This window comes from Pezoporus occidentalis, unplaced genomic scaffold (assembly GCF_034315485.1).
Source record: "Pezoporus occidentalis ecotype Australia unplaced genomic scaffold, CSIRO_AGI_Poc_V1 ctg183, whole genome shotgun sequence".
Classification (NCBI taxonomy): Eukaryota; Metazoa; Chordata; class Aves; order Psittaciformes; family Psittacidae; genus Pezoporus; species Pezoporus occidentalis.
Genome location: NW_026913673.1, coordinates 708,953 through 731,400, shown reverse-complemented (window position 1 = coordinate 731,400; position 22,448 = coordinate 708,953). Strand labels below are relative to the sequence as shown.

At 44.2% G+C, this 22,448-nt stretch overlaps 1 protein-coding gene across 3 annotated transcripts in view; it reads left to right on the top strand.

The window, feature by feature from the left end:
- Positions 1 to 22,448, top strand: part of NLK (nemo like kinase) — a 43,828-nt gene that overhangs the window by 18,962 nt on the left and 2,418 nt on the right. For all 3 annotated transcript variants that reach the window (XM_062615650.1, XM_062615651.1, XM_062615649.1), the window contains 8 exons: positions 6,520 to 6,649; positions 8,061 to 8,116; positions 14,922 to 15,028; positions 15,312 to 15,397; positions 16,047 to 16,256; positions 17,047 to 17,148; positions 20,006 to 20,092; positions 21,645 to 21,843. In XM_062615650.1, the coding sequence (XP_062471634.1) occupies positions 6,520 to 6,649; positions 8,061 to 8,116; positions 14,922 to 15,028; positions 15,312 to 15,397; positions 16,047 to 16,256; positions 17,047 to 17,148; positions 20,006 to 20,092; positions 21,645 to 21,843 (977 nt within the window). The remainder of the gene's footprint in view (positions 1 to 6,519; positions 6,650 to 8,060; positions 8,117 to 14,921; positions 15,029 to 15,311; positions 15,398 to 16,046; positions 16,257 to 17,046; positions 17,149 to 20,005; positions 20,093 to 21,644; positions 21,844 to 22,448) is intronic.

Below are 22,448 nucleotides of genomic sequence, written 5' to 3'. Positions count from 1 at the left end.
GACAGGGTCTGCTGTGTTCCTGCCTCGCACTGATCCCAGCTCAGGCTTGGCAGACAGGGAGCAAAGGCTCGTGTAGGAAATGCGTCCTCAAACCAGCAAGCTCCAGTTAGCTACAAGGGAGGCTTTGTTTGCAGCTGGTTCCCTGCAGTTAGCTGGTGGGGTGAGGTGTTCCTAGAGAAAGAGTTTGTGTGTTATCCAAGCGCCCTCTGAAAGAGAGCACTCCCACCTCTCCCTCTCCTTACGGACTAGGCAGAGCCGCTGGGGCTCAGATCGTATTTGACATGTGCTGAAGCTGTCACTGTTCCTGACAGAGCAGTCTGTCTGTCTGCCCCTTTCCTGAGCTGCTGCTTCTCCTGCCCGGTGCCAGTGCTGTGGTCTGCAGGGCCACATGGGAGCCTCACGCCGGGTTCAGCATGCCATGCTTTGAGCCTCGGCTCGAAAAGTGACTTTTAGGCTGCTAAAGTTAGACAAAATGCTTCAGCATTTGAATAACTTCCATTAAGAACTGTCCCAGAGCTTCAAGATGTGTTTTCTGTGCATTGGTGAACACCAGCACTGGTGCTCCGGAGCCGTTTGAAGAGGAACACTTACTGCAGTCCATGTTTGGAGAGGAAGCATTTCCCAGATAAGCAGTTTGGTAACTGCACACCCTCTCCCTGCCCTTTCCCTTCACTCTTGGGAATCCTCTGGGTTTGTGAGCTTCTCTAGAGGATTTTAGTTTGTTTCATCCCATGCTTAAATGTGGTTTGGGACGTTCCCTGGTGCGCTTGACAGCAGTGCCCTGTACTGAGAAAGCACCACGTGCCCTTCCATATGAGCTGCATTATTTTGTTTAAAAGTGGCCTATCAGATAAGCTTGGCTGAGCACCTGAAATGCTTGTGGGGCCAGCTTTGCTCTGTGTTCTAGAGTAAGGCTGTCTGGAGGAGCTCTGCAGGATTGAGAGTCACGCAACTGGGGAACAAAGTTCATGGCTAGTAAGGAAAACTGGGAAAGTAATTCTGTGAGCCTCCCCTCTGATAAATCCTGGTGTACGTTTATAGGTGCTCTCTGTAAACGTAAGGGAAGGCTCACTACCCCTTAGAGCAAACTCCACCAGCAGTTTCCCACACCGCCCCTGAGAGCGTTCTTTCATTATCTTGTTTCTGTGTCATATTTGCCATGGGGTAGTCACAAACTTGTTTTTCTGCCAGTTGCAACTGTAGAACAATGTGCATGCATTGACCTGGATTCAGAGGGAGAAAAAGTCACTGCTGGCGCAGGCTCCACCTCGAGAACTTGCCATTGACGTGGTAGAAAGTTGCTGAAGACTTTACAGTGCGTAACCGAGAAGGCCAAATGCCTGCAAGGATTCTTTGAGATAAGAATTGTCATTGAAAGCCTTTTAACTGGAGGTCTGGATTGTATCGTTAATCCTGCCTGTGGCCCTAGTGCTCTTTAACATTTTACTCTTTCTGGAGTGATTAGCCTGCAGTGTGAGTAGAAGCGATGGGATTTGTAATGTATCTTGCTTCTCGAAATGTTTCGTGTCAGACTCTTGTTTAAACATCTTCTGTAGTCCTTAAATATAAGAAGACATATTTACATTATGTGTAATCAGCAAAAAAGCAAGTTTTCTGATGGGTAGAAGTGGCCCTTCTACAACAGGGCACTCGGCTGTGGTTCTGTGCATGCAGTCCCCATTCCTGGCTCATTTCAGAGCCAGGTTTAGAGTTATTAGTGAATGCAGAACTGGATCTGGGAGGATTAAACAAGATGGGCTGTAAGTGCCTTGCAGCGTTAGTCCAGAACACACATAACACATCCTGGCTGGGTACAGGAAGTTTAACCTTCAGTTCCATTTGAGGGTTTGCAAAATCTCGGTGTCTGCAGAAAACCAGGCTCTGTTTCAAGAGGAGCGGTTCAGTCTCGTGTTAAGCGTTCACATATACAGGGATTTGATTTTTTAATAAAAGCAAGAGTCTGAACTAACACAAATTTTCTTGCTTCCCTGAATCTTCATCTCTTCTCTCTCATGTTTGTAAAGTTTTTCCCTCTTTTTGAGGGAAAATTTTTGTCATGTTTATAAAAACAGTGAAACTGCCCAAAGTGCTGTTACGTAGGAAATGAACAGTACGAAATAGCAGCACGATATCAAATCCATTCACAAATCAAGAACAGAGAAATAACATTCTCTCATATTTTGGCCATAGTAGTCTTGGTGTTGCCATCATATAATATTTATCATGCAGCATAATTAAAGCTAAAGTATCTTCCTTGATATCCCCCCAAGTTAATAAATATAACTTATTTTTTGCCCCATACCTATAGATATATTTTTGCCAAGTTATTTTTGGCTTAAATCCTGGTTTCTTATCCCTTTATCCCATCTGCAGTTGATGGTTAATAAGTGAAACCTTTGCAGACTTCAGTAGTAGCTTGAAAAGAGCTCCCTATTGACTCCGGGCTGAGTGATGGACAGATTCCCTGCCTGCTGCTCACTTCACTGCTAGATTCACCTAGGGTGTAATAGCCTAACAAAGCAGAGGAGGGAATTGAAATGTGTTCTTCTGAGAACAGCAGTAAGTAAAGCTGCCTTTCTAGTTGTTCTCTCAATTAGCTCCTAGGAGATTTTTGTGCTTTTCTAGTTTCTCTTGGGGATATGTGACCTGATAGCATATTGCTATAAATAATTATTTTACTAGTATCAAAGTAGGAGCTGCACACAAACACAGAGCCACATTTGCAGCATCTTTATTGGATGCTGTAAGTACCATTTTTTACAGACAGGCTTTTTTCTTTCTTTCTTTTTTTTCTCTTTTTCTTTTCCCTCTTCCTTGGAATACACTCCTGACACTTCTGATCTTCTTAACTTTGATTGTTAGTTTTGTGCTGCCCCTTGAAATGAAATTGCTGGTGAGTGGCATAAAGCTCACAAGCCCAGGCGAGGAGATGAGGAGCAGTGTGAAATCATTGCAGCTATGGGGGAAGAGCAGAGGAATTGCTTTCAAGCTGGATACTGCAGGTGATCATTACTTGTTTGTAGAAGTGAGTTATTTAAAAGAAAAAAGGAACTGGCCTTAAATGCATATTAAATGCCACAGCAACCTCACTTAACTCATTCCTTGACCAGGGACATCAGCAGGAGCGCTAGGAAAAGACTGTTCACCTGAATCAGTTCTTAATGCATGGAAGCATTTGAGAACGCAGAGAGCTGACACACCAGCCTTGCTTACACAGCTGAGATGAGCCTGGACAGCTCTGATTTAGCTCTTTTTAAAATGGGTCCCACAACGAGTAAAAACGAGCATCAATAAATCTGTGGTAGCTGTCAGAATAAATCAGAGTTCTGTGGTGGTTGATTAAAGACCAACCCTTTTATCAAATCTTTCCCTCTCGCTACTGAGGCTGTGGGACAGCTCCATCCACGGGAGAAGTGTAGGAATTAATGGAATTAACAGGGCACTGGTGTTGGCCTGTATCAGTTGCCTGATTGGGTTCTGACTTAGCATAGTATTCCTGGGTATGAAAGCAAGTGTTTCAAATCCATCCAAAATCCTATTTTAGATGTGTTTTTACAGTGAACTCCAGACATTCCTGTTTTCATTTGTCTGTTCCAACTTCACAGGTGACTTCCTCTGAACTTGTGTCTTGGGTTCACATTTTATGTTACCTTCACAGTCTTGACCTGTATCCTCTCCATTGATGCTGGTAGCACAGCTTGTAGGAAGAATTGGAAGTGAGCATTTTAATCCACAAGTCAGTAAAAAAGACACCTTTTGAAGTCTAATGGTAACGATATGGAGATAATGGCACTACCTAAGAGTATACGTGAGTGTAGGTTAGAGCTTTTAAAAGTTTGATTTTTAGACTAAGGTTGAAAATGTGTGCTGTATTTACTTTAAATTTAATTTTATTAGAACTATGTGAACAGATACGTAACTGTAAAACCCAGATGTTTGCTCAGTACATGCATTAAAAGGATGCTGTACCTGAATAATTGACGTGAGGTTTGACAGGTAACAGTCATGAAGGTGGACGTTTGAACAGGGCGGTTTGCAGCGGGGATGGGAAGCTGCCCTCAGAGCTGCTCGCTAGCCCATAGGGATGGGACAGCCCCTGTGCTGCAGATCCTGGGATGCTCAACCCAGGAAGCCTCTCAGCAGTAAAGGGCTGAATCTGCTCTGTGGCACTGCTTGTGCTGAGCCCCAGCAGCTGCCACCCTGAGTTAGGAGAGAGCAAACTCACCCTGGTGTGAAATTAGTGCCCTTGCACTCACAGTCATTAGGGTTATATTGTTACCAGCTACAGGCAGGGCTGTGCCTGGCATGAATAATAACAAGAAATGTGAGCTTTACCCCAAAACATTACCAAGACACCCTGCAAACTTTGAAACCCTGTGTGTTGTGGTTGCAGCTAATAACAGGTATTAGAGTGTTTTCCTTGACAGTTACTGCAGTAATATTTATACTTACGAGACCTGGAAATAGGCAGGACGTTTCTAAACGAAAATATGCTTAAAAGGTGGTTATTAAAAATAGCTCCAAAATGTTTCAAGTGCAGATTCCCAAGGCTGTGCTGCAGCTACTGAAGCATGCAGCCTCTGAGATGTTTGGTGTGGGGAGGAGAGCTGGTGTCCAAATCCTTGGGTACCGAACAGAGGATTCGCCAGGCTGGATCAGAAATGAAACCGCCGAGTGGAAACTTGGCCTTACTGATTACTGCATGCTGTTCCTGTGCTTTTTCAGTTCCCTGTATGTTCCATGCAGGTTTGTGAATTGTGCTGCACATCCGACCTGTTGATGGAATTTTCCTGTCAGAACCACCTAAAATCTCAAAGCTGAATCTGGGATGTTGTGTGCCTCTTAACCTGTGATAGTGTCAATTCCAAAGGGGAAAACAAGTGATCCAGTAGGATCTGCAGTGTAACTGCTGAGGGTTTAATGACTAAAGTGTCACAACTTGTTTTAGTAGCGGGAACATAGCCGTGTGATTCCCAGGAAGCGGCAGTTTTTAGGCTTGCTTTTACAGGTTGGAGGTTTGTGGCTTCCTTTCCCAGGCTGGGCAGGGGCCAGAGCTGCTGTCTCACAAAGCGAGAACACCTCTAATTAGCCGATCAGTGGTGCTTGACCTTGTGAGCAACGGGAGCTCAGCTCACGCCGGGATCAAATCCTGTGACTGAGCACCGCCTGGTACGGGCCCTGCTGTGTGCCATCCAGAACCTGTCCCTGCTGTAATCCCCCAGCCACGGGCCAGCCTGAAGCGTGCCTGCTCCTGAGGAGTAGTACCTTGTTCTGCAGGCATATGCATTGAGGTGACCCTCGTCTCTGAACGGAGTTCCTGTAGGGTGAGGGAGGATGCTTCAGCCTGGCCCATGGTGAGTGCCGAGTTGCACTAGCAGGGGATTTGCTGCAGTGCTTCCAGTTTTCATTCCATTTTTTCCAATTTAGGCTAAAGGCAAGAGGCAGAGTTCCTGGAGAAAGTAGGAAGCATGTTGTGAATTAGAAGACCTGTTCAGGTTGTGTTCAGACAGAAGAAGAACCTTCCATGTGATTTGCAGGGGAGTTGCACGATAGAAGAGCCAACAGCTTTTTAAGGACAGATGTAGTCCTCAGGCTACATAGCTGGATGTGGATTCTTACCTGGCTATGGCACTGCACTGCAAAGAAAGTTATTTTGATCATCCCGATAAAAATATGCAGGAAAAAATGGCTTCCTGACAAGTGGAGAGCTAGAAACCCTGCTCTGTGGTGAGGTCTGAGAAGCCTCACCCTAAAAACTGTGATTGGGAATTGAGGCACCGTAATCTCCTTGCTCTACTTTTATGGTTCTCATTATAAAATTCTATTTTCAGAATCTAATTGCTTTAAATTAAAATACTTGCCATGTGCAAAGCACCTGATAGTTTCTGAACTACTGTACTTGTAGCCCATAAGCTCTGTGAGAGAACTACAGGTATCATGCCTGGATTACATTTGAGGAAACTTAGCTGCCGTGTGCTGTTGCTTGTCCAGATGTGAAGTGATTTAGTGGTAGATCAAGTAATAGTCATACATTGCCAGTGTTCTGTCAGGATGGGATTAGTACAGTTTTTGCCCTCTTAGGAGAGGAAGAAGGCAGCAGTAGGTCTGACAAATCAAATCTCTGTAACTGAGCAAATGGTTTACTCTTAATAAGGTGGTTTTGGGAGGTGAAGGAGATCACTCCTTGGCTCAAGGTGTTAATCTGACTTGGAGCTGCAGCGTACGCCAGTGGCAGGCAGTCTGTGCACTGATGGACATCGCCAGCCACTTCACAGCCAGCAGACTTGACTGGGTTTGTGTGTACGTGCTCCTAATGAAGAAGGATCACACTGCGTTCAACACGGGCTCTGCAGGGTGTGCATAATGCCCTTTGCTCTTTGCTTTTGTCCCTAGAAGTGTCTTCGCATTGTTTTGACTCACCGTCCAACTGAGAATGATAAGAACTCTAAAATAGTCTTTTCTGATTTGGAAGAATTGTCTGACAGCAGTGTGTGATGTTCTGAATCTTCTGTTCTTTAGGTCAGTAACAGATCCACGCGATGGAAAGAGAGTTGCACTCAAAAAGATGCCCAACGTCTTCCAAAATTTGGTCTCCTGTAAAAGGGTCTTCCGGGAGTTGAAGATGTTGTGTTTTTTTAAGCATGACAATGTAAGTAAAATCAAAGTAATTCTGAAGTCTTTGATAAAGCCTGATTGTAGAATGGAGCCATCTGTAACAGAAGTCTCTTAAGTTATAGGACATGTAAAATGCTTTAAAAGCTCTCTAATTTTATGGTTATCAGACTTCTTGGAACTCAGGTGTTATCACTGCAAACACTATCAAAAATGGAATTATGAAGAGTGTAGGGATATTCATAATTACCCTTCCAAAATGTTTGCAAATAGACAAGACACTTCTACCTAATCTTATTTTAGGCTTTAGATAAATGTCAGTCTGCACAAAGCTGTGCCAGCTGGAGACGCTTTCGTTTCCAAGCTATTTCTTGCTCCATCTTCCTCTCCCCGGCTTTTCTATCCGCTCTCTTCATTCTAGCGGAGTGGGAAGAGTGCAGCTATGGATGTGGTAACCCCCCCATTGATGAGCATTAATGAGTGTGTTGGGAGTGCTATCTTCTCCCAGCAGAATGGGGTCAGGAGGCACAGATCTGTTATTTCTCCTGTTTTAAATTTTACCTTGTTTTATCTTGAGGGTATTGTGTTCCAAGAAAGATTGTATTTGTGGTTTAGCACTGGGTTCAGTGCTGGTGTCAGTGGGTGCAAAAGAGCTGGACTGCCTTGCCAGCTTGTACCAGGCTGCAGAGTCCCACCACCACCACTGTCACCAGTCCTTGGATGCTGGGACAAGATTTCTCTTGAACTGGTACCTTAAACTGCTCCTCACCAGGGTTTTCGTTCTGGAGAGGGTTTTACTGAGGGATATAAAATCAAATAAAAGCATCTCTGTAAGCAGTCAGAGGTTGAGCCTGATAACCACTGACGTGTGTGTACTTCACTTGAATGTCATAGGTATTCCTAGGACAGGATCTAAAAGACAACACCAAGGTAGTATTTTTTCCTGTGAGAGGATGTAAATTCTGAGCTGCTGCTTTTCTACCTTTCTGCTTTGCACAAAGAGCTGAGCTTCTCATTCAGAACGTGAACAATTTTGGTTCTGTAATTCCCATGTGGAAGCAGGACTCTTAAGTAAGATGAAAGGCACAAAGTGTGATGTCTTTTGCTTTTGCATTTTTTTGCTAGAATTACTTCTTTCAAATATTTTATAGTTGTGTATACTTTGAAGTAAACCGGTTTGTATTGGGTAGACAAATGAATGCTTTAAGGTAGTACTGGGACAGCTGGGAAAAGTTCCTTGAATTAAAAAAAAGAGGGAGAGATACCCTGCAAGTACAGAACATCTGACTTGCTGGGCTATTAAATTCACCTCTCTGGCACATAGAATATTGGTCTGTCTGTGTGGGATAGAATAAAGCTCTGTAAGGAAGGTACAGTCTGACTGTCTCTTTGAAAGGATTTGGTTTTGTTTGACTGGGATGGGTCTTGACTTGTGTGGTGTTTCCTAGGTACTCTCTGCCCTCGACATACTCCAGCCTCCACACATTGACTATTTTGAAGAAATGTATCCTAAATATAAAATAGAGCATCTTAATTGAGGTAGGTGTAATTTTCATTAGCTTAGGAACTGCAACTAGTGGGTGGAATCTATGAAATAGAGCTACAACCCCCCTGAGCCTGTACCTGAACAGTTTTATTTAAAGAAGTGAATCTACACCGTCAAGAGCTCTTAATTGATACTAAAGTTGGAGGTGAAATGGTGCAGGATTGAACGTGAAGCTTTGAAGATGTCAGAGCCAGCAAAGGCAGGACACCGTGGTACGTACCAACAGATACTGCTGCTGCTAATGGTGATTCCCCCAAAACAGTCATTAACTTCTCCTCGGTTGTTAGTACCTTAAGATACTTCCTGGTGTTTTCAGAGTGCTACTGGCACATGCTCTGAAACCACGGCTCCCCCAGGATGTTTCTGCAGAGAGGCTGGGTTGTGGCTTTCCTCGTTCAGCCTCTGCCTTGCTCAAGAAGACAGATTTCACGCCGATAAACGTGCTGCGTAACGTGTCAGTGATGCAAAGGTACACGCTGTCCGTGGGTGACTGTATCACCAGACTGCATTTTAGTACATAACTTGACATGCGAGTGTCATGCTTTCTTTCATTCCTGTTCTTAAACTTGGGGTTATTTTGGGGTTTGTAGTTGGGAATTTCAGCAGTTTTTAATACTGAAAATTCAGGGTGGGTTCTTATTGACTGCAGCTGGAAGAGAAGTTCTGTGGCTCAAAGCAGGTTGTTCTGGTTTTTAAATTGCAAGAACTTTACTGCAGTGAGTTAAGTACAGGCTTATATGGTGCAGAAAGCATCTAGAACTAGCATGAGATTTAGAACAAAAAGGTATTTTAAATAGGGGTAGTTCTGTTCTCTGCAGAGACTTTACTAGCCACACACCAGGAATCCTAATAAAGGTTGCCTGCCTGGATTAATGTCACTGCCTGCTCTCCTCTTTATGCTGTTTTAAAACTTCAACCTGCTAAGAGCCGTTTCTGAGACCTTTTTTAGCTAATAAAATCTGAATTAACTTCATCATTTGCACTGAATGAGATTATTTGTTTATATTTTATTTCTTATGTGCGTAGGAAAAAATCTCTTCACCAGACTCCTGCCCAAAACAGTGTTAAGATTATTTGCAAAGCTTTATAAACTGCTCAGATATTTTTAAAACATGCTGTTAGTAACAAAATATCCTTTGGAGACCTCAGTAAAAGTGGTATTTTAGAGAGCAGGTAATCAAATATCCCAACACATTGACATTTCCATTACCAAATTAGCATTTCAGTCCAGGGATCTGCCGTGCAGCTGAGGGCAGCTAATAGACTGCTGTGCTTTCTGTGGAGAACCCCACAAGCAAACACTGAAAGTTAACCTCAGTGCTGAATTGTTGGACGTGAACACTTGACTCATACTCACTTGAAGCATGTTCAGTTATGTGTTGTCGTGGGCACTGCTCCTTTCACAGCTTCAGCCGCAGCCTCTCCAGGTGAGAATTCACAACCAAATGGTGCAAATAAAAACTTCCCAAACCCCAAATTGTTACCAGAATGTCTGTGAATGAGGCAGGGCATTATGACATGGCTGCCATAAGCTGAAGTGAGATACCTGCCAGTCAATGGTCATCCGAAAAAGTATGCATGTATATACAGGGGTACACATAAAGTGTTCTGATGGAGGATTTGGGGTTATTTTCTAAGATTATGTGGGTTTAATGTAATTGTAATTGGGACCTGAGAGCTTTTGCTGTTTCCTGAGTGCATGGTAACAGTTAGGTTTATTAAAATGGAATGCACTGTCCCACAGGTGTCCGCAGGCTCCTACAGGTAACTCCGTTAGGTTGGTGTCAGTCTCCAGTGGAGCTTTGGGTGCATCAGCACCCAGTAACTGACTTTGGCAGGTTGGTTTTGACTACTGATGTTGTGCTGTTTTGTGTGACCCACTGCAGAAGACATTTAATGGGGAGGAAATTGTCATTCTTTATTTTTAGCTAAGCTGATCTTTGTGAAATATGGTTTGATTTATTTATAATATCTTGAGTGGATTGGAGAAGAAAGTAGGTGCATTTTGAACTTGGGGAGTTTAACTGAAGTACAGCGTGATTGATCACCACATTCTTTGGTTGAAAATATTGCTCAACCACAGCTTTTTTGTATGAATGTGAGATGAAGCTCTTAAATTCTGCTTTGAATTTCCTTGCCTATGAACAGCATATAAGTAGTCCTCAAAAACTGGATTTTGATTATTAACACTAGTTCAATGGCCTCATTTTATACCAAGTCATATGAGTTATAAATCAGATCTAGGTTAAGGATTACTCCTTCTGTGTAATGTACAATCAAGAATATTTAAATGGGATAAGCTCGTTTTTATGAGCTCGGCTACTGCCAAGTTCTGAATACAAACCCAAAAGCTTAGTTTCCTTCATGGTTAACTGATTTGAAGCCATTCTGACTAGAGCTTTATAGAGATGTATTTTTCAGGTTGTTTGAATTTCCTGACTCTCAGATTGGTGACAGAGACCATTTGCTTTGTGTAGCCTTCTCTCTCCTTTCTTCTGAAATAATTGCAGTAAATGCACTTAGGACCCTTAAGTTCATTAGAATAAAGGAATTAAAATCCAGTGAGATTTCTGTTTTAGAGTGAAAATTCTTTGCAAACGCTTAGATTGGGATATAATTTGAATGTATAATGACATTTTAGATTGAAAATCTTTGTGAGCACTCAGCGTATTATACAGGTATTGATATTTTGCCAATATCACCTAGTGCAAAAAGGAGTAGATAATGGAGCATATATTATTCTGGGTGTTGTTGAAAAAGAGATTGTTGGTGAACTTTAGGCTTTTATATTCATCATTAAGTTCATTATTAAGGTGAAGTTCAAGGCTTATCCCAGTAATCATCATCAGTTTACCTTGGTGGAAGAGAAGCATACACTGGGTTGGATGATGTCTGGTTCTGTTGTGTGCCTGCTTCCCTGGGTGGACTGGCCTAGCTTCAAAGCACATCACTTCTAGAGGTCAAGAGTGACTCACCGATTTTGCTAGAGCATCTAAGAAGTATTTCATTGCAGCTGCCTTATCTGTTAATTCTGCCTGGTTTTCAGTGATAGGTTTACAGTTGCACTCTGATCTAAAAAGTCTTTTCCAGCCTCGATGATTCTGTGATTCTCTGGTTTATAGCTCTCTCTTTTCCCATTACAGAATCTCCCGCAGTTGATGTTAATGCTGAATTCTGCACCTGGATACGCAGACATTTTCTTTTAAGAACTCTCCTAAGTTTCTATAGTAACTTTTTGAAAACTCTTCCCATGAAAGTGACTGTTAGAAGCAGCCAGGAAGAAATCACTTTTGTCAGCCTCATTATACCGACTTGGAAAGATTTAAATACCTGTAGAAGCAAAGGTGTGCAGTAATTCCTTCCCACTGATCTTATTAAGAGGTGAAAGAACTGTTTTCTGACAGATTACGGAGTAAATCCCTCATATATGTAGGCTGCAGGAGGGTAGACAGGGACAAGGTAAGATTTGGTTCCAGCAGCCTGTAAAAGGGACAATGCCCACACTGTTGGGGCACCAAGGAGGGTAGGGTCAGGCTTCCTGTCCTGTCACAGTACCCTTAGAAAGAGTTCCCTTGTTTAAGTGCTCATCTGAAATGTCATCGCAGCGGGTTCCTCTGGGCCAGCACACAAACAGGGACCTCAAGGATTAAGAGGATTAGTGCCCTCTGTGGAAAGCTGCAGGTTGCTGATTTGCAGCTGGTAACACAACAGTTTGTAGTGCTGGGTCGGGCAGGGTTGTGACTTAGATTCTCACTAGATTCTCATGAGAGCAGGGTGGCTTGATGTACTTTGTGCAGGTAATGCAAGTGTGTGCTGCCATTGTCAGACAGTCTGAGCGAGCATCCTTGGTGTCTGCTCGGATGAACTGTGCCAGAGTAGCTGTTCCCTGCAACACGAGGCTCCTTTGCCTTGGGTTAAAGTTCTGCTTTACTCAGCAGTAACGTTGTGGTGCTTTGAGTCCAGTTTCTGCAGAAGCTGGTTGGATAATGCTGGAACTGTGAATGTTTTCCCCACCATGCATTGGAAGTCCCTCCAAAAGCTTCTGCCAGTGCTTGTCTGTGCTCTGGGAGACGTGCCATAGATTGCCATTTGTGCATAGCACAAGTAGAGGTGACTTGGTGGCAAATATATCAGTAGTTTTGCCTATAACAGAGCAGTCAGCAAATTTTAAACATCAGATAAACATAACGTAAGGAATAATTTAGACAGGCATTAGGTTGATTAATTGTTTAATAATTGTTGCACCGGGTCCTTTTTCTCTCATGTTTTCAGTATTGATATAAAATAAGGATATCATAGAAATAGTTCTACTAGGAAGCTATGAAGTCTGCAGAGAGTTAGAGGTGGCATCACAAATTTAGCTTGGTGTGATCCTAACGTAACCCCACGTATAACTAAAGTACACTAGAATAAGAGAAACACCTTTGTTTCATAGAAATACTGAAATATGAGGTTTGTTTTGCTTTTAAAAAGCCTGTTTCCTGCAGGGTCATGCATGAGAACACCTCCTCACCGTTAGCATCCAGCCATTCCACCAGCCCCAGGACTTGTTCACGGGACACCAGCCTCTTCCCAGAAAAACAGAGATGAGTTCTGTGGTGTGCAGAGGGCCCGCGAAGCAGGACCCAAGTGGTACAGGGACACCCATCACAGAGGGTTCTCCATTCCTTTTTCACACACGTGTGCCACTGTGCAAGATTTCCCAGCTCAGCAGTGAGCAGAGCAAGGGAAGTTCTTTTGTGCCCAGCATTTGCCTTGGTAACTATTGCAAAGCAAATTGGAACATTTGTAGTTCTAATTTTATACAGCTACTTACCTAATTACTGCTGTCAGGAGCAATTTCTCTCTGGTCGCAGCGCTCAGCTTAGCTGCGTGTTCCAGCTCCAGTGACCACCTCAGTGCCAGCACGTTTTATGGCTCTGCTTGAGAAAGAAAACTGCAGATACCTGTTTGAATGCTTGAAATCCCAGGGGGGTTTGGTTTTGCTCAACATTCATCCTGGCCGGAGCAAAGTCATTGACCTGCTCGGTACGGGCTGTTTGAGGAGCTGCCGTGTTTGTAACAGGCAGGAACGTGAAGCAAGTGCTGCTGCTGCGCTTGTTTCGAGACCCTCATTAAATTATCTGGAGACAACAATCAGATAGCTGCTGCTCAAGTTAATGGCACCTCGGAGCCCCTGTCAAGAGAGCTTTATTTAATGCGCAGCAGACCTGGAGTGGTGCAGGTGCCATTTCAGGCCCTCATTTAATTTAAGCTGCTTTAGTTGGCATGGCAACTAGTTGAGACATCTGGGAGACGTTATGTCGGGATTGAGATTTAGGGGGATTTGTGGCACAGCGCAGCAAAAATCTGATCAGAATAAAGTGCAGAGTAATGCCTCGGGATTACTTTTAATATTTGACATTAACAGTGAAACACAAAGATCTGTTGCAGCCACAAGGTAAAATCCAGAACGTAAAGGCTGGTATAAATATTTAAGAGGGCCTTTGCACGAGGAAGAGAAAAATGAGAGGACTCGAAATTACGGTGCTGCGGGGTTGGCTTTTGTCTCATGAATTCTTCATGACTGCAGTGTTAATTTGCTTTGGGTTTGGTCAAAAAGTTGGCAATATTTAACTTCCAAAATGAAGTTCTGTGTGGTGTGCTGGGGGCAGGTGAGCACTTTGGCTGATGGGGATTTGGCCAGAGAGGGTTTGCAGAGCAACAGATGGAAGTAGAACCTTGCTTAGGTAGAGATGCAGGAAAATGGGAGTTTTCTCTAGGTTGTCAATTGGTGATAAAGGTGAGAACTGGTTCAAGTTTGAGCTGAAGCTGACTCACCTGTTATACAAGATAAGGATCTCGACTGAAGTCAGGGTTTGCTGTTGCATTTCAGGCTTGATGTGTAGGGGTTATAAAGAGCACTGAACCAACTGATAGGCTCCTGCAGGATAATGGGGAGATGTAAAGTCAAAGCAAACCCAGCTCCTTGAACTGAGAATGAACCTGGAGCACCAGGGGAGACAGCAGGCTGGGGCTCTGGAGATGCAGGTTTATTTCTCACTCCCTCCTTGCTCTTTCCCATAACCTTGGCAGCGTGCACCACCTCCCTGCTGCATTTGGTCTGTTTGAACGTGGCAGAGCTTGGTGTGACTCCAGTGCCCTGCTTAACCCTCACCTTAGCATCAGCCACAGCATGTACAACTCTGTGTCCCTGCCAGTAGTTGTGACCATCGCTGTGCTCTGCACATCCATGAGTACATCAAACAGTGGGTTATGGGGCTTAGCTTTTCCTCCAGGTAGAAGTTTGGGGTTTTTTAGTTTCCTGTTATAACTCAGAAGAGGGTTTATCACTGGGGTTTGTATGCATGTGGTGGATATCATGCTTGAGGAAGGTTAAGCCATGTTGATGGATGTCCACTGTGAAGATGCTGCTTCAGTTGTTTGTAATTTATGGCTTACTGATCTGAAGGAAAAAACCCTAAAGGATCCAAGATGTCATTGATTCTATTAGTTAATGTTTTGAGTTGTAATTTGCCTTTGGAATGACGCTGTAGCAACCACCTCAATGCAAATGCTGCTTCACTGAGTAAGCTCTGCTTTCCCAACCCGTTTTTCGTTTTCATTCTTGTAAGAGTCTGAGAGTTGACCTCTGAGGAAGCTTTATTCTTGTTCACTCGATAGCTCTGGCCTGAGAGAGCTCAGATCCCTGGGAGGTAGGAGTGAATGGTTCAGTGGATTATGTGCTGAACTTCCTGCTTTTGCCTTAACTAATGAATTGAAGATACGTTGTCACTGAGTTGATGCAGAGTGACCTCCATAAGATTATCGTCTCTCCTCAGCCACTCAGCTCGGATCATGTCAAAGTTTTTCTTTACCAGATTTTAAGAGGTAACTTTTCTTCTTTTCAATTCAATGAAAATGACGTAGTTTGGGGTGGGGGTTTTCCTGTTTCTTAATGTTAATTCTCAAGACATCCTCATCTTGAACAAGTTTCTTGTTCTTTTTATTTCACATTATGAATGAGTAGCAAGCATTAATTACAACAGTTACAAGAACATTGCAGCACTGCTGCCTCCTGTCATAGCCATGGGTAACTTACAGAGCAGCAAGAGGCTGCTGCTTCGTTTGAAAGGAAAAAAAGTATTTATTTTCATTTCCTGTGCTCTTTCAGGTCTGAAATATCTCCATTCTGCTGGCATTCTACATCGAGACATTAAACCAGGGAACCTACTCGTGAACAGCAACTGTGTTCTGAAGGTGCTACTTAACTTCATTGAAAATGTCCATATGCTCAGTAGAAACCCCATGTGAATTTTTAAGCAAAAGCATTTAATGTGAACACTGAAAGTCATTTTAAAGACAAAAATCCCCCAGATTCTTTAGAAGCTATAAATGAATGCCGAATGTATATAAAATAGTCAGTTTTGTTTGCAGTGCTTTGCTCAGCATCTGATTGTGATAGCTTGGGTCTGTTCCCTTAAGGCTGCTGGTTCAAGTCTTAAAAGCTCTCAAAGCCCAAGTGAGCAGAGGCTGAAGCTTTCTGTAACATTTGAAGCATCTCATGAGCAAATGAAATCTGGTTTGGGATGAAATTCTCTGTACCCAGAGGTTGGCAAGGTCTGGGTGTTTATGTTAGTGCAGAGGTTTTTCATCTCCGAGATAATAAATACTGTAATGCCAGCTAAAACGTGCTGTAACTTAAATTGTAGAAAGCTTAAGTGGATGTGGCATAAAGTAGTGTAATTCCTGCCATTCCCCTTTCCCTTTGCTTGCGCAGCTGCAGCAGATAACTGGTTTATTTAAATGCTGGTTTGGAATTCCCTGCTGCGCTACCAGAAGGTTGCCTACTTGAAGTGCATTAAATGTTTTGGTTATTTCAATTTTCTTATTTACCTTCTCAATTTAGATTTGTGATTTTGGATTGGCCAGGGTGGAAGAGTTAGATGAATCTCGACACATGACTCAGGAAGTTGTCACCCAGTATTACCGAGCTCCAGAGATCCTGATGGGCAGCCGCCACTACAGCAATGCTATTGACATCTGGTCTGTAGGCTGCATCTTTGCAGAGTTACTTGGGCGAAGAATCTTGTTTCAGGCACAGAGTCCCATCCAGCAGGTATAAGCACATTCCCCTTTAACGTTGTTCTACTGCATCATTTCATGAAATCAGATACACTGGTGCCCTTTGAACCTCCAACTTGCTTTTGTGTTGCTTGGTTTGCACACAGGAGAAACCCCAAGCTGCTCTGAAATCTGAAGTGATGGCTTCAGGCAGTGCTGAAAGCAGTGGTTATTCACATTAGCTCCTGAAATGTGTAATTTTTTGTAATCCCCTGTAATCTGCTGCAGTCCCAAAGCTGCTGTAGCATTTCAGTGAGATAAGGTAGAGGTGATAGAACCAGGATCAAGCTTTCTGTAACAGCTCTTATGAGAAAGTAGCAAGTTTTCTGTCCAGATATAACTGGAGATGCAGAGATTCCTTCTGACCCAAACTAGTAACTTCATCTCCCAGGCCCATGGCGTGTGCCCAGCAGAGGCCAGTCGAATGCAGAATGAGTGGTTTGTAATAATTTTCTAACACTGGAAATTCAAAATCTGTTTTTTAATGCTTTATAACCCCCACGTTTGATGGCTGCTGACGTGCACCCGGAGACGTGAAGTCAGGCCTCTCGGTGAAACTCTTCCTGAGCACATGGGAAATGCAGGGGCTGAGCCAGGAGAATTTCTACCTTGGGAGGTGAAACAGGAACTTCCAGGAACTCGTTGAGAAAATCCTTTCTGGTGTTTTTTCTTGTGCCCATTTTTCATGCCTTAAATGTAACTCAAGGTAACTGAAGAACCTGCCATCATGGTGATGTGTATAATGTATGCCTGAGGTCCCAGATGTGTGTGTTCTGTACCTGCAGCTGGATTTGATCACAGACCTGCTGGGAACGCCGTCACTGGAAGCGATGAGGACGGCTTGTGAAGGCGCCAAGGCACACATACTCAGGGGTCCTCATAAACAGGTATAGCTGGGGGTGCCTGACCTTCACCTTGGTCAAGGCAGTCCTTCCATCAGCCCCCATCAGTGTGGATCCCCTCTGTGCAGGGCACTGTTGGGACATCATCTCACTGTGCCACCTCTTGCTCAAGTTCTCTTGTTCATAAATGCTTTGGGTATTTAATCTCAGGGCTGTCTCTGCCTGTAAACGAGGTTCAGTTCACCAGAGGTGGCTGTGGTGTGGCAGTGGCAGGAGTTAATGTACCATTAATAGATACGGAGAAATGTTTGTGCAGGAGTGCATGGAATCATAGGGCAGTAATAAAGCAGTGTGTCCATCCAGTCTGGTCATTTTTATGACTGTTAGATAGTAAAAATTAACCAAATTAATAACCTGTCCATGGGAAGACATCGGATCTTTCCCGCAGTTAAGTTTGTCTCTTTATGCTGAAGTAAGTTCTCAGATGTCTACTCACCACAATAGTAGTTACCATAGAGATGAGCACTGAATGTATATTCTGCTCTATTATTAACTTGTGGGAGTTCTGCTGCCTTGGCACTTTGGATTCACTACATCAAGTTGTCTCTATTCCATTTTATGACAGGTTTTTTTCTGCTAACATTAATAATAGGAGGGTTTCCTGAAGTCTTTCTCTAGCAATTTTAAAACAAATCAAGTGTATTTTTTTGCTATCACTTGCTAGAGGAGTTGTAACTGAAGCTCTGCTCTGTAATGTGCTGGGGTGCTGCACTTATGAGGCTTGAGGTGTTTAGAAGAAAAGAAGTTTTATAGTGGTGGAAACTGGGAGAGATACATCCACTGTACCTATATATACAGATATGCAGCAGCATAAACCAGATCCACGTGCTTTATAGAATATATGGATTTAAATTCTGATAATGGGAAGATAGCTTGACATTTCCAAAGTGCAGCAGTTGTACTCTTTGTGGTAGTAAGCAGGAACTCTGGTATTTGTTAGCTTCGTTCCATTTGTTACACCAGGATGTTCTATCGAGAACTGAAGTGGGTACCTGAGTGTCTTCTGAGTTTCTCATCCCCATGCTAAGGCTGTTCTTGCACAAGCCTCTGAAATCCTTTGTCTCTTGACCCACCAAATGATGGGAATACTAAAAAGCAAGTGAGGTGAAATGGATTAAAACATTTCCAATAGAGATTTAATGCTCCATAGGCACCAAGTCATAGGAAATAAACTATAAGCATTAGTTCTGTGTTTGCTGAGGAAAACACCGTTCATTTTCCATGGAATGCCACAGGAGCTGAGCAGTCTCTGGAGCTCGTTTGCAGCTCGGAAATCGGGGGAAGTGATCTCTTGAATGGCGTTTCTCTGGTTTCAGCCCCAAGCACTCTTCATGTCTGAATGCAAATTCATGGCTTTTCATCTTTTGAAATGGAGGCTTTGGTGGTTATAAATAGCTAAATGTTACCAGCTTCTTTATTAGATTAATAGGGAGAGAAAACCAAGCTGGAACTGGCGATCCCTCTGCCGCACAAGCTATTTTTACGCGATGTAGGTGAGCCCAGTGGGAGTTGGAGGGTGAAGCATTTTGCTGCTTCGTGTAAAAATAGATGAATGCCTGACGTTCCTGGGCGCAGCCCCACGCCCCGTGTGCGCTGCCAGCAGGGAGGTTCACAAACTGAGCAGGCTTCTCTGTCACTTTTGGATTTAAAGCATTCACTTCAAACTCCGTGTGAGTGGACCGCTAGCGACTGGAGCAGGAGGAGGAGCGTCTCCTCCCACGAGCCCATGTGCTGTAAGGAGTGGTTTGGAGTTCCCTGGCAGTCAGGGGCTGACCCACTTCTAAAAGTAGAATGTGTTGGAGTTCATTCCCTTCCTGATGTGGTCCTTGGATTCTCTATGGAAGAGAGAGATCCCCTGGGATGCACCCGACTTGCTACCAGACCCAACCGTTGATTCCATGACAATCCGATCTTAGAGCAATTCAGTTTTCACCAGTTCCTTCTGCCCTTGCTCGAGCTCCTGTCAGGGCTGTTTCTGATCTCTGGCTTTGGACCTGGCTGCAGTTTGTCAAGAACAGGCTGTTCCAAAAGCTCTGCACAACCGCGTGCTCTTGGAATGGCAGACAAGGGGCATTCAGAGTAGCAAAAGTGCATCCTTCGTTTGTGTTGAGTGCAAGAGCTTCTGTAAGTAAGGAGTGCTGCCCTGTCCATGCCCCAGTGTATGGATGAAACCACAAGGCCTTTTCACCCTCAGCTAGCACTGGAAGCTCTCAGCTCTTCAGGCTGCCCTGAGTGTGAGCAAATCAAGGAAACACAGGCGGGCAATGACCTGCAGAGCTGTGTTTGTGACCAGAGCAGGAGCCACGCTGCTGCTGCCCCCAGCTTCTGGCCTGTTCCAGCCTGGGTGAACCACATGGTTCATAAACCAGGGGGAGGCCAGTGAACCCCCTCCTGCTCCCCCGGCCCCTCCAGCCTTGCTCCTGCCCTGTTTATGCAGGATGCTGATGCCTGAGGGTCACTGTAATTGTGCTGGATGTCACTGTCAGATATGGATTGCGGGGCTAAGGAAAAGCAAAGCAATCCCTAATTTGGCAGTGGCCAAGAGCAGGAACGTGGAATACTGGAAAGGATGGGGTTAATGAACCCCTGAGCGAAATACAGGTTTGTTCAGGCATTGCATCTGAACGAAGGCAAAAAGAAATCAATTGGATCCATAGTAGAATTGCTGAGTTCTGTAATAGTGGTTTTTGTCTCTTTGGGAAGCGTTAGGCAGCGAGTGTCCTTTTCAACAGCAAGTTTGTCCTTGGTAACTGTAAAATAGCACGGGTGGTAACAGCGTTCTGCTGCTGATAGATCTGACAGGACAACTCTTTGTATTTTCTGTCTCCCATTTCCCCTACAGCCATCTCTTCCTGTCCTATATACACTCTCCAGTCAAGCTACACACGAAGCAGTTCATCTCCTTTGCAGAATGTTGGTCTTTGATCCAGTAAGTATGATTTAAAATTACTTCTAATACTGTTTGTTTCAACACTTTTTATTGCCTGCTACTTAAATGAGTATTTTAAGTGAAGAACTGCTTTAACTGGCTTCTTCCACGTGCATTTTCTGGTGCTTTTGGTCTGTAAAAGACATAAAAAAGTATCATCCTGGAATGGGTCAGTTAATTCCCCACTGGAATGGGGGTTTGCATTGAAAACCTATTGGTCTTCTGAAGGAAGCTGCGACAGGGTGTGAAAGATGAGGGTGTTGGTGACTCACGCTTGCTTTTCCCAGCGAGGTGTAGGTAGCAGAACATCAGATCCTTTGCTGCTGTTCTAATTAGAGACACGTGGGTGTTCGTGGTCTTGCAACACACACAAGATTCCTTCTGCATCCGCACAGTCACATAACAGGATCTCGCTTTCCACCCAGCATCTGTTTTGCTGATGAACATGAGCTGCTGTGGGCTGTGGGTTTCATCTCTCGGGCTCATGGTACAAAACTGGTACCGGAATCAATGATTATTGCATTCCTGCAGACCCCCCCTGCATTTCAAATGAAATCAGACGTTGGCCATGCTGCACAGGGGAAGCCTGTGCCTGATGGAGCACTCAGAAGGCTGCCCCTTGCGTTATTTTAAACCTTTAGATTGTTTTACTGCACAAACCAGATGTTAAATCATAACTTCCACGTCAACAGACCTCAGCGGTTTCCTTTCTTACAATGCTGTGAGTCGGTGTTCCCACGTCACATTTAAATACCTGTGGGTTTGTGTTCTAAGGGCTCAGGATGATCCTTTAGCAGCGCTGATTCTCAAACATACCCTGGGAATTGGGACACGTGGGTTTTCCTTCCAGCTTTGCCACTGCTTTTGCTCTGTAACCTTCTATAACAACGGATTTGGTTACAGGCTCTCAGCAGCAGCTCTGCCCCAGTCCTCGAGTGCTCTCCTTTGACTGATGCTTTGCTCAGTTTATGCACAAAACCCCTTGGTAATGTGGAAGCAGCTTTTGTAATTCCAGCCCCTGCTCTGCCCCCTCTCCCTTGCACTTCCTTCACTGCTTGTCTTCAGAAACTCGATGTGCAAAGTGGCTTTGAGAGCTCCAGATGCCGTATCCTGAACTGTTACCGGTGATGCTCACATTTGTGTTTCACTTTGGACACACTGCAGTGTTTTGCAGACCCACAAATATTGCCAACATTAAATTCTTTGGGCTCGTTTTGATTTATAGAGTCACAATGTGAAGGTTATTTGGGGAAGGAACTGTTGAAAAGCACATTTCTGAAAACCCCATCAGCCTCATCTTTGTCAGCAGCTCTGGCGCAGGAGGGTCAGAGTCAGCCCCGTGCTGCTGCTGCTGGTTTCTAAGCAGAGCCTCCCCTCTAGTGGCAGGGTTTGGAGATCCAGAACGTTTCCTAACGAGCCAATCCTTTAACATGATAGAGGGTTATAAACCAAGTCAGGATTAGTTTAGGAGTGAATGTTCTTTAGGCTGCTCCAGCACCTCTGCAAACGTTCTAACTGGTTTCTTCTGTTTCCCGCAAATGCCATGTTTCAGTCCAAAAGGATATCTGCTAAGGATGCCTTAGCCCACCCATACCTCGACGAAGGGCGGTTGCGATACCACACTTGTATGTGTAAATGTTGCTTCTCCACATCCACTGGAAGAGTTTATACGAGTGACTTTGAACCCATCACTAACCCCAAGTTTGATGACACTTTTGAGAAGAACCTCAGTTCTGTTCGGCAGGTGAAAGGTGAGTAGCAGTTATCTTTGCATCTGCATTTATCCTCCTGCTCCATCCCCTAGTCCTGTAGGGGCAGGATGTGCAGCCTGCTGCCAGTCAGGTGAAATGAGGAGGATCAGTCCTGGTCCCTGGAAGAGGAACCTGCTGCCACAGATGGTCACTAAATGCCAGCAGTTGCTCTGTGGCACTGGAGACTTGAAGTCTGATTCCATCCCAGCAAAGAGGCCATAAACCAGGCTTTGGGGCTTCTGAAACCAGATCCAGTGAGGAAAGCAGAGCTTTAACAAGAGCAATGCGATCCGAGAAGCAGCGGTAGGGATTTGGGCTCTGGTGGCAGCTCGAATGACTCCAGAGGAAGAGAGGGACAAGAAATGTGTTCCCTCAGCAGTTCCTGACAACCAGTTCCATCGCATGGAGCTCAGTCCTGGCACCCATCACATGGAGGAGCAGCCCCTTGCCAAACCTGCTTTTAGTTACACCCTAAAACTGGGATTTATCCCATAAGTGGTTATCACCAGTTCAGTGTTAGAGTACTGACTGGGGTTTTATTTCGTATATAACTTCATTCCAGTGTGCACAGAAGAGTTCTGTGTGAATCTGTGTGGTGAGGTCTG